Source organism: Echiichthys vipera (assembly GCF_963691815.1).
Source record: "Echiichthys vipera genome assembly, chromosome: 22".
In the NCBI taxonomy this organism is placed as follows: Eukaryota; Metazoa; Chordata; class Actinopteri; order Perciformes; family Trachinidae; genus Echiichthys; species Echiichthys vipera.
The window spans coordinates 21,119,917-21,132,271 of NC_139847.1; the positions used below are offsets into that span (position 1 = coordinate 21,119,917).

Sequence of the window (12,355 nt, forward strand, 5' to 3'; positions counted from 1 at the left end):
GGGACTGACAAAGAATTGGGATGTCTCTGTCTGATGATTTTCCTTTGGTCATTTAAGTTACATTCAGAGTTAAAATGTAGCATCTCCAGGGTTTTTAAAAGATAGTCATATAGTCATACATCATTTATCCTAATACTGCCTTTGTGTATGCGTTTTTGCCAGGCCTTACCAGCATGGAGGCGACATGTTGGCTGCCATTAAACTCACTTTAAACCAGTGCACCAGACCAGACATGGCAACCCCTGCTGCTCTCGCCCTGCAAGGACTACAGGAGCTATGCCGGGCAGAGGTCACACACACACACACACACACACACACACACACACACACACACATACGGAGCCAACGTCATCTGTATGTACAGTAAAGGTAGCCACCTCTGAGCTTTGTGAGGCTTGTTTTGCAGGTAGTTGACATCGTCTCCACATGGAGAAGTCTGGGACCTGAGCTGAGCTGTGACTCCCGTCCACTCATGGTCAAAGTCATAGCTGAACTTCTGGCTCTGGTTCCCCAGCTCCCTGTCAAATCAGAGGATTATGAGGTATCTCATCTACTTCATGAAAGCTTCTGTTTGATCTGTTTGTTTTGTGTCTTGTGTGTGGTATCTGGTATTCCATACCATATATAGAACATCTAATTTCAGCTCCGCCCAGTGGTGGTATTAAAAGATATACTGACTAAACCCAAACTAATGCTATCAAAAACAATTTGAATCATAAAGAATGTACAAATTGTTCAAATGACGGATGCGTGTGTCAGACCCTCATAATCAATAATGTGGATGATTGATTCTGGAGCTGAACTACAGGGGCGGAAGCTCACTCTTAATGTGTTTCGATGGACAGGGAACGGGTTCTTGGACCTGTGCCATTCAGAATTCTTTGTACCTTAGTGCTACCTCGCGAACGAGCCCGCTTTTCCATCAGTTATGTGGGAACCATGGTAATCAAGGATGCGTCATCAATTGAGGGCGTGCAAGGGGCACAACGACAGTAAATGTATTGTGCGCACTAAGCCTCATGTGTTGAAAGTTCTTATTTTAATGTTGGGTGATTTCCTCTCTCATCACATTGGGGTGTTTACTTCGTAGGATTATAAGACAACAAACCAGAGTTCTACTGTGTGCAGACGGAAAACTATTTATCTCATCAAATCAAATCAATCTTTATTTATATGGCACTTTTCATACTTTTTACAGTAGCACAAAGTGCCTTACAGAAAAAAACAAAAAAACATTCCCACCCCCCACAAATACAGAGATACACAAAGACATACAGACTCACGCAAACACATAGCCAAACACACACCCACACACATACACTAACTGTTGCTGAGGAGACATGGCTGGGCACTGAGATCTGTGGTGAGGAAGAATCTACCTTTGGGGGCCGTGCACACTGAGAGGAATCATGGTCCATGGCTGCAGGGGGCGCCGCCACGGCCTGGCCTGAGAGAGAAACGGGCCGACTCTGGCTATATTCTGAAGATGGTAAAAACCTATCTTGCAACTACTTCAACCTCGACAAAAGAATTGCAGACAGCTTCACCTCTTCCGTTTTTACTTTTCAAAATAAAAGCTCTAGACACGCACTACATAGTTAACTGTTTAAAATTAAATTAATTTAGAGCATTTCACTAAAAGAAAATACAATAAAATATCCTATAGTAGTTCAGTGTAAGCTGTCAGAAATCACAGGAGGATTATTTTTATCTATAACTTCCCTCAATAGCTGAAACAACACACAGAACTCCTCCACGGGTCTTTATTTGTTCTTAAACTGAAAACTTTAGCTGCTGTACATTCACTGATAGCTTCACACATATCTGATAAATTGTAATTCTCCTCTGCTCTGATCGCTTTCTCTCATCCACTGAGAACACTTCTCCTGAAACATGTTCATGTCACTTATTGGTCACGCCCCACCCACCGATGTTGTCACAGTTAAACCGGTTCATACTGAAAAAAACAGCTATTTCCAGGTTCTGAACCAAGTTATTTTTGATCGAAATGCGCCGGCCGGGTCAAACTCTGGTGAGCAAACTGGAAAGGAGCCCGTTCCCTGTCAGTCGAAAAAGGCTATCAGTGGGGACTTTAAGTGGGAACTGGCGTGTTGCTGGATGAAGTCCCCACATACAGACCAAGTATGAAGTTAGACTGGTAGCTCGAGTCATAGAAAACACATGGAAAATGAGAGAAAAAGTCAAATGTTCTGGAAAATCTTGTATTGTTATTTGTAACATTGAACTACTAGTTATGTAAGGAGAGTTCTGTTCATGATCATAGTAAAATTCACATAGTAATGTTAGTTTTGAACAGGCTGTTCTGTTGTGGAAACTCGCTGTGTAGGCTGTTCACTGTTTTAGAGCAGCGAAGGAGAATGGATTCTCAGAAAACGGCTTTAAAGTAGATTTTGTTTTTTTCAGGCTTTTATCTCGGATATCAGATTGGTACTGTGCATCATATAAATCAGACTTCCACAGAGAGGAACACGTCGGTGTATACCTGATCTCGGTCTGTCATGACAGTTAGATCATCACTGAAAATTTCCTGGGAAAGAGTGGGAACCCTGAAAGACTGGAAGCATTGGGAGCAGGGAGTCTAGCCTGACTCTGTCCAAAGTTCAACAACACTAGCAAACACTTCTAGAGCTCACTAATTAACATGTTTAATGTGTACTGTAAACAGAAAGTGAGTCAAACAGTGCAACTTCCTGATGTCTTGTTGTCACAGTGCGGTCACAGAGTGATGACCAATAATGCTATTGGTCATCGAGAAGTATCTAAATCGGGCATGCAACTCAAACAACTTCAACCACTTTTTTGCACTTCTGTTTGTGTACTGATTAAACAAACAAGATATAACCTGTTGATCAGCGAGCTTTAGAGCTGTTGTACGAGCATTTTTAAACTTTGGACAGAGCTAGCTGTTAACCCCTGATTCTAGTTTTTATCATAATGCTAAGCTAGGCTACCACGCACAGAAATTAGGCTGATGTGGATCTTCTCTTCTCACTCTCAGAAAGAAATTAGCATATTTCCCAAAATGTTGAACTGTTTCTATAAAGTATAGAGCTGAGAAAAATTGTTTGGGGTCACTGCTATAACATAACCAGTGAGTGTATCTCTCTGGTGAACCCTGAATCGCTCTCTTTTATAATTATATTGTTACTTATAATAAATCAGACTCTCTTGACAGCTACAAGTTGCAGCTGGATTTCTAAAAATTCGGAAGCTGCTGTTGCTTTAAAAATAATTTCTCTGTTTTCCCAGAAACTGAAGGAGGAGGTTGTCAGCTTTCTCTGGAATTATGCTGTGAGCAAGGTCTGTGTACTAAAGATATCTCATACCCCGATCATTTCAAATACTTCCTGTCATATTAATGGATTAAGCATTGCTGTTGCGGCAAAATGTTTTGAAATGAAATTAACTGAATGGGGCAGCTGCTGAACTCAACACCCAGTACATAAATTAAAGCTGCTCTAATATGTATTTTTTTTATTAACAATGGATCAAATGACTGTGTAATGTGAAATGGGTTGCTTTTAGTTATGGACCCCTGGAGAATTATCAGTTATTCAGTCTTACAGAGTCAGCGTTTGGCCTTTACCACCCCAAAATCCTCAATCAGTGTGTAAAAACAGTGGGATATATTCAGTGTGTGGAATACCCAGTGGCTGACTCAACACACAAGTTCATGGATGCAAGCAAAGGCAATCAACTAAACATGATTAGCACACACATCACCAAGGCTAATATCCTTAACAAAAAGGCTACTCAACTACACAACTCAACAACTGTGCCCTGCAGCACATTCCACACAGCAAACTCTCCTCCACTGACACACGTTCACACACTCGAACATGACTCAGAGACACTTGTGCGTCGCTGCAGAACTTCTCACCAAATGCATAGCATGTTCGACACATCGCATTCACAGCCTAGAGATTAACCAACCATCTTACCTAAATCCTCAAAGCAATTTCAGTCAAAAACAACTGGACTGGTTGTTTGTCTAGGAAGACGTTTCACCTCTCATCCAAGAGGCTTCATCAGTTCATGTACGCATCTGACCAGGCTGGGACTGGTCCAACTAACTGGTGTGGAGATCCAGGTATTTAACCTCTCACAAGGCCGATGATGTCACTGACACCCTTTGTGCTCCAAGTGCCCACGCCCGTCGTTAAAGTGACAGTCGTTGGTGGGCAGTTGGTTTCGACTTCGTTAGTGCTCTATTGAGTCTGAACGACAGTCGTTGGGGTCACCCGGGCCATGTGTGAACAGTTGAACAGTTGTCCTTTGAGGTTAGATTGTTGAATCTCCTGCTCCGTTAGTGGTCCAATAGAGCTGTTGCAGTTGTTTTTGACTGAAATTGCTTTGAGGATAACGATGACCTGGACGAATGAGAACATTCACAGGCTTATCTTACCTAAAAAGAAACCGCACCAGCGTTAGATCCAGGTGTCATTTTTTAGAAAAGTGAATGTCCATATTTTTAACTGTCTGTAACCATGATGCTGAAACAAAAAAAAAATCCACAGCTTTTGAAGTTATTACATTAGGTTTTCTAAACTACCCAACATTTGCAACAGTGCCACCCATGGGTGAAAGCCTTACCAGAAACAACCAGCTGTTCAATGGAAATATAAGAGGACACTACAGCACTTTTTAATGTTCATATTTGTGAATAAATGTTAATAAATTTGAATAATACTGCTGGGTAAAGTAATTGCAAGTGACAAAAATATATTTCCAGAGACCCCCCAAAAATGTTGCCATTGAGGCTTTCAGGGGTGTCAAGTTTCTATTGAGCAGGGTGCAAAATACGGGGGGTTCTCTTATATTGCAAATGTTATGTCGTGTATTTACAAAGTTTAAAAAACTGTGTGTGTGTGTGTTTGTTTACTGTAACAGGATCCAGAGGTGGCCAGCTGTGGCTACAAGGCTTTAGCAGATTTTCCTGAAGTGGTCCATACCATCAATCTCCTTCCTGAGGCAGTAAGTCCTCAACATCCTCCACATCCAGTGCCACAAGGTACACGACTCTCCACTATTCCCATCCATCCAGGATGAATCTGGCCAGAAAGGTCCCGTCTGGGCATGCAGGTTCACCAGAACCAGCACACCTTGTTGAGAACACACTGTCAATCGCATTCAATGACCAGCTTAGCAGCTCCATCGTGGACCAGTTGATCCTCCTTAGTGTCTCGATTTATAGGACCCAGCTGAGTTCCTCAGTAGTGTCTGTGTGATCTCTCACAGTGTACACGCTTGCCGTAGTATCTATCATCTGAACATTCTTGTTACATGTTATATATAGAAATAAAAAACCCTGAAGGTGGTAATAAGTTTCACATTGGTTCTGCTGTATCTGCTGCTCTGTAGGCCAGACCAGCTCCAAAGACACCTGAAAATGAGGAGGATGAACCAGAGAAGGAGGATGAGGAAGAGGAAACGGATCTCTCCATCCCAGGTTCATCTTATGTGAAGCTGATGGCTCTCACCCCTGTCTCTGTTCTACCAGGTACATCACACTCACGTTGTGGTCAAACGGCAGCCTTCATAACAGTGCTGTGGTGCGTCCAGACAGACCTGAGTGAGGGATTCGAGATAAACTTCTGCCAATGTTTATCACTCAGTCCCGTGTGTTTTTGGAACTCTTAATTTCCATGTTTTCTTCTCAGCCTTTGAGCTCTTCCTGACCTCCCTGGTGAAGCAGGAGATGAGCCAGATGCCACGGGGGGTATACTTCTCTGCCCTGAGGGGGGGAAACCTGCGTTCAGACCAGGGTAAAACCATGGCAGCAATTCCATCCTTCATGCTGAAAACGTACGAGAGAAACAAGCAGCCTGGGCTGAAGCCTGGACTCGCAGGTGAGCTTCTCTACCCCCCCCCCCCCACACACACACACACACACACACACGTGAAGATATCACAGTTTTGTTTGTGTTTAATTAAATTATATTGAAGAGGTGTTTTTGTTATTGTGTCCACCCTCAGCACATATTTGACAAAGAATGTCAGAATGATGTGATAAAGTGCTTCCAAAGAGCCATTTCTGTGGCTTCAACTGAAATCACGAGACAAGTTGTTCTTACATTTATGCACTGGTTTGGGTATACGTTTCAAGCCATGCTACTATATAAGCAGTCTCCATCCAAGAGACTTGTTTTGTGTATCTGAAAGGGCTGAGGTATGTTCATATTTCATATTTACGTTGAAATACTTTATGGATGAGAGTATTATGAAAAGGCAGTTGCTGTGTAGTCTTCTGTTTTAGAATCGTTCTTTTGGGAAATCAGCTATTTTATCCAAGTGAAACTACTTTATATACTTTGCTGCTGAACGGTGCGCATTAAAACAGTTACATTGGAAATGTCCTTGAACAGTCCTGGAAAACGATCTCTAGAGATAAGGTGTGTTTCCATTACAGTTACATACCCAGTATAAGGCGGGTCTCCCTTACTATAATGCTCCTAATTTGAATGTGAGCAGCCCCTAAAGGCCATTTGACCGAGCTTCTGTTGGCCCTGCCGAAGAGCAGGGCTTTTTTGCTCCCCTGAAAAAAGTTTGGTTCCTGATTGGATATAACTCTAAGCGGGGGGTGTTGTAGGTAGTACTCGACACCACAACAACACGCGCCCTAAGCCGGCAGAGTAGAAAGTAGACACCATTTTTGTCCAGAACACAGAGCACAGCGACGACAAATGCAGCAAGCTCTGCTCCTTCCACCTCGGCTTCTCCTTCGTTATTGTTTACATTTGGCTTGTCTCACGTGATAAATGCGTCGCATATGTGACGTCACGGTCGCTCAACGATTATGCGACGATGGGAACCCATTCAGATTGAAAACATCACCTCTAGAGTCTGGTAAATACCTCTGAGGCACTTTTTTGTAATAGAAACATGCCGAGTGAGAGCACATTTGAGAGGGCGTGCCCTGAAACTTTCCCAGCAGCCACATTTTACCCAAATGGAAACGCGACTATAGTGGGAACCCTGAATAGTTTCTCACTAGTCCTGAGTAGTCATTAAGCTTTTTCATCAGCAACAAATATCACAAAATAGGTGTTACACTGTGATTGACCTAACCAGTATATTGGTCAGATCATATACTATTTAATGTTTTGTGATCACTCGTACTTCCAACATTACTCTGCTCAACCTCACTTTGAGAAGAAGTCTAATTAGCCAAACTATGTGGAATCACCTTTGTAAGCTTATTGTTTTAGTATTAGTAGTATTCAGGCTCACAAATCCCCCTTTCTTCAGCCTGGGGTCCTAGCTCTACTACATTTCATTCTTCAGGGTTCTTACTGTCCTGTTTGTACACAGTCAGTTTCCAACTAAAACGCTTCTATAGCTGATTTGTGTGTGTTTGTGTGTGTGTGTGTGTGTGTGTGTGTGTGTGTGTGTGTGTGTGTGTGTGTGTGTGTGTGTGTGTGTGTGTGTGTGTGTGTGTGTGTGTGTGTGTGTGTGTGTGTGTGTGTGTGTGTGTGTGTGTGTGTGTGTGTGTGTGTGTGTGTGTGTGTGTGTGTGTGTGTGTGTGTGTGTGTGTGTGTGTGTGTGTGCGCACGTGTGCGTGTGTGTGTGTGTGTGTGTTGTAGCTGGACTGCTGCTCTGTTATGAGCTGCCTGTGCAGACGGACCGTGAAGGCAGACCAATCGATCGCTTCCTCATAAGCCGCAGCCGCAGCTTCCAGCAGACCTTAGCAGCCCTCATTCATGAGGTACGTCTAAAGCTGCTCTTCCTCTGCCTCTAACACTCCTCTTTGTTTGAATCATTTCAAATGGCCCTAAAGAACTCCCGCTTGTTGTTTTTGATGTGTAGGTGAACATTCAGCCGTCCGAATGGCACCGTGCTCTCCTCCTGCCCCAGGCCTGGCGAGGCTTCATGAGCCGAGCGTTCCACGCAGTCCTACAGGTTTGTGCTCCTGGAAACTGATAGACTGAAGATATGTTTAATCGACAATTTGTCAATTCTACATGTGGTTCTAAAGAGGAAACATTCTCCAGGTACCGGAGGAGAACAGTGGTTCCACTCTCCCAGGGTTTTATCAGGGTAGAGATAGGGAGGACAACACAGCAGGAGGGAGAGAAGCTTTTTATAAATAAAGTTGCTAAATCTAGCAAGAAAGTCGCCAAGTTAGCAAAACTATCACGCTCTGCTTCTTCTTGTTCTTTACTGTTAATGGGCATGTAGCAAACCAGCTTAAAGGTGCATTAACGCCTCCTACTGGACTGAAGTTGCAACACTGGATTTGTGGGTTCTCTCAGTATCATTATGTCATTACTTTCCACTTGGGAGCAGCTGTTGAGTCAAGTGCAAAACCCAGTGGTTAAAGTCGGTGTTTGGCTTAATATCAAACCGGTTGTAAAATGTTTACACTGGCCCGGCCCTAATGACAAACACTTCCATTTCCATTATTTAAAAATCCACCAGGAGTAAACGTGACATCATAAACATGCACGACACTCCCAGCAGTTTATAGAACAGCATAATGTATGACTACATAAGGATTCAAACATGTGAGCCCAAAGAAAGCATGGGCAGGTAAAAAGAAAAAATAAGCCTGCCCAATTTAAGTCTGAAAAATCATTTTTGTCAAAAATAATCTTAACACAACATAACACTTTCTAGCTTTTTCTGCAGCTTTCAACCCCGCCTCATGGTTTATATTTGTTCAGTTGTCATGTAGATGGCTCATTTGTTATCACATCACATTGTAACGTGAAAAAATTAAAATTCTAAATTAGTGAATATTTGCTGAAGAACAATAACGTTTATAAGTTTGAACATTCAATATATTTTCTTTGTATTGTTTTCAATTGAATATAGGTGGAAAAGGATTTGCAAATGATTGTATTCTGTTTTTATTTACATTTTTGACGTTTAGAGGATAAGACACATACCAGATAAACCACAAAGTCCTGTACTTGAATATTGCATATTTCAAAGTCCAGTTTTACATTTCATTTTCAAGTTTAGGTCACGCATTTTCTGTTTGATTGAAAATGAAAAAGTTCACACATAAATCTGACTATATTGTGTGTCTTTTACTTTGAAGTACACCTAAAAGTTTTCATTTTGGAAAAGGAAAATTACACTTTTTAAATGTTTTTTGGTCATACAGTCATTTTAAAATGAAAACTAAGTTGAATTTTAGTTGAATATAAGCATATCTAGAATTCCATACTCATGATTGTCTTCATCTGAAGGTCTTCAGTTATATCTGGAAAACGGTAATGGTGAAACAAGTTGTTAGCGTGTTAACATTCCATGTAGTGACAACAACTAGTCATTACATTACAATTTCTGGTGAAAGTAGTGAGCTCTGTATTACTCACAATTAATGTTATTACATCAACTCTATCTTTTTATTACATCTGTTTTACACGGTTATTAACTCCCATTGTTTCTGTGTAATAGAAAATGTGGCCTTCAAAATCCCATACATGTCGAATCCCAAACTGTATGTCTTTCTTAGAGTTTGACAGAATGGATTTGATGTACTGCAAAAGTTAAATGCGGTTTTCTGTGGTTCTGAATTGAGTTTTTTCTTCAGGGTCGACGGGCTGATTTGCAGATGCAGCAGAAACAAGGCAAAGAGGACCCAGAGGAGCTGCAGTACAATCAACACTGTGCCTGGCTGTGGTGAGAATACTGCTGCCTGTCTGTGTCCACAGACACACACACACACACACACACACACACATACACATACACATATATACACACACACACACACACACACACACACACACACACACACACACACTCCATTTTACAGGCTGTCAGTATGGACAAAATAGAGACACTTATGTATTGATGTTTTTCTCAAGAGTCATTTTCAGGACATTGTAGCTCACCTGATGAATGAGTCCTGAAAGGTTTTTTGTTAATATACCTAAGACACATTATTTTAAGGCTGTCCAGAAACACCTGCAGTTTTCACATGCAGGTGCATAGTGTGGCAGCTCAGTACATTCTGTGGTCCAGGGCTCTGCTGACCAGTGAAGAGCATGCAGCCCCCCACACCCCACATCACACAGAGTAATAGAAGGCACTCAGACGGTATTTTTTCTTGTTTATATTTGGCACAGTTTCAAGGCCAAGCCCTGCCACATCTAATATGCCATATCTAAATATGAACATATCGTTTAACTAATTAATTTATATCACAGTATGTCAAAGCATGATTCTACATATTTTCCCCCTGATTGACAGTGTAATAGAACTTATCTTAACCGTCCTGTTGCCCTCAACCACCACCATTTATCCTTGGGGTCAATTTGACACCAGCAATTTAAACATCCAGAAAATGATAATCATAATCAAAAGTTGTTACTCAAGTTCTTATGTTAGGTACTCTTTGTGTATTTCTTGACTTCCTAAATAGCATTTTAAATTAAACACAGCACCCCAAACACCTTCTTATACATCCAGAAGAACTACGTGACTTTGGAAATATTCTGAGAAAGAAAACCCTAATATTTTACCAAATTACCTCAAATTTAATAGAGCGATATTTGTTTGTGTGTTTTAAGTAAGTATATTACTAGTCATATATAATATTTGGAATGAAAGCAATTTCCGTTATATATGTTTGCTCCCCCCTTGAACTATCACTGTCCTCACAGGGACCAAATGTACCTGCCCACAAGTCATGGAAGCATCGGTGGTTCTCACACTACTACAAGTGCAGTCAGATAGTTCTTTAAGAAAAAAAATGAGTGAATGAAATGTGATTCATTCTCAGAGTCATTAACAGCCATGCTGTTGTTTTGAGTTGTGAGTAAACTGTATTGCTAAGCAGCCTGGATCAGAGCAATAAAACAGTGTTCCCACACTTATACTTTACTCTGGCCAGCATCAGAAATGAACATCATCAGCAACCAATATCACAGCTTTGTCTTCCGTTAGCATGTAGCTAGCTATAGCAGCATTTCAAAAATCCCAAATAAAACGTACACTAAACCAAACACTACACAACCAGACATGTTCCAGCAGGAGAGTGATCCAGTGGTTGAAATAAATGCTTATATCTGACTGCTCGGTGCATGGATATAATCCAAGCTCATGTGCTTTCAAGCTTTCAGCTGAGAAATTTAACTTTATTGTGCGCTGTAAATAATTTTACTCGCTACAATTAAAGGGACATTTTCACTAATTTCCCAGATTGAGCTCCAAATGTAAAATAAACATGGGAAGGCACAAAAAGATTATTTATAAAAAAGATGAAAATCATACGGATTATATTTTTATAACTAAAAAAAATAAAAGTAAGAGTAAAAAGGGCAGTGAAGGTTTTCAGCAATCAACAGATCCTTAACCGTCATATTTGTCGAATCCTAACACACACACGCACACATGCACACACACACACACACACACACACACACACACACACACACACTCCAGTTAGAGCTGGTTAATGTGGCCCAGGAAAGGGAAGTTTGGGGTCATCCAGGTGACTGATGCACCAGTCTGAGATGAAAGGAGAATGAGTGTGTCAGTGTCTTTGAATACATGCTCTGTTTCATACCTCTTTGAATTAACAGAAGAAGGGTCCTCCTTTCATACAGCATTTTTCTGTTTCCCCCTTTTTCTTTCAACCGTTCTTCATCGTCTCTCCATCTTTTTCTTCTCATCCCTGTCAGGGCCAGAGATCAGCTGGCAGATGTCATCAAAGCTGCTACGAAGTGAGTCCCCTGCTTCACAACATTTGAGTTGCACATGGAGTTGTAACTTGTTTCAACTTGATGTATTGAGTTAAATTAGAAATGTGATCATTGGTCTTCTGAGTGTCAATGCTAACAGTAATGTGTTCTTTGTGTTCCTCAGGGATAGTCCAGTTGTCCAGGGAAACTCTATCCTGGCTCTGAGTGGCCTGGCTGCTGTGCTGGCTAAATATGAGAGCAACCAGCCTGCTGATAGTGAGGGCAGCCTCAGGGTGAGATACTCACCATGTGTCTCCCCTAGAATATGTTATTTCATCACTTTGTGATACTATATGGCTTCTCTGTAATTGTAAAACTTGATAAGCTCCCCTTTGATTAGTCTTCATGAAAGTGATGGTTTGAGTCCAAGTGGACATTTGTGGACACAAAAAAAACTTTCTCAATGGCTTATTTGATACATGTAAGTGCCGAAAAAGACCATGGGATGATTTTCATTCTTCATGCCTCTGCCCCAGCTATAAATGTGGCAGGAGTCATTATGTCTCTGGGGGGAATTTCTTCAAATTTGACTTGGACTCAAAGATGAACTGATTGTAGAGGTCAAGGTTATTTATTTTTCCTTCATTCAATTCAAGAAGTCCTACCCTAATTATGACAAAATGTATAAATGCAATGCA

The 12,355-nt window shown here is 41.3% G+C and overlaps 1 protein-coding gene across 1 annotated transcript in view; it reads left to right on the forward strand.

The window, feature by feature from the left end:
- focad (focadhesin) overlaps positions 1 to 12,355 on the forward strand; it is a 113,701-nt gene that overhangs the window by 75,619 nt on the left and 25,727 nt on the right. Inside the window, exons 15-25 of the mRNA XM_083937438.1 lie at positions 163 to 289; positions 407 to 541; positions 3,271 to 3,321; positions 4,912 to 4,995; positions 5,383 to 5,521; positions 5,682 to 5,870; positions 7,605 to 7,726; positions 7,828 to 7,920; positions 9,563 to 9,651; positions 11,658 to 11,699; positions 11,842 to 11,950. Coding sequence (XP_083793564.1) covers positions 163 to 289; positions 407 to 541; positions 3,271 to 3,321; positions 4,912 to 4,995; positions 5,383 to 5,521; positions 5,682 to 5,870; positions 7,605 to 7,726; positions 7,828 to 7,920; positions 9,563 to 9,651; positions 11,658 to 11,699; positions 11,842 to 11,950 — 1,180 coding nt within the window. The remainder of the gene's footprint in view (positions 1 to 162; positions 290 to 406; positions 542 to 3,270; positions 3,322 to 4,911; positions 4,996 to 5,382; positions 5,522 to 5,681; positions 5,871 to 7,604; positions 7,727 to 7,827; positions 7,921 to 9,562; positions 9,652 to 11,657; positions 11,700 to 11,841; positions 11,951 to 12,355) is intronic.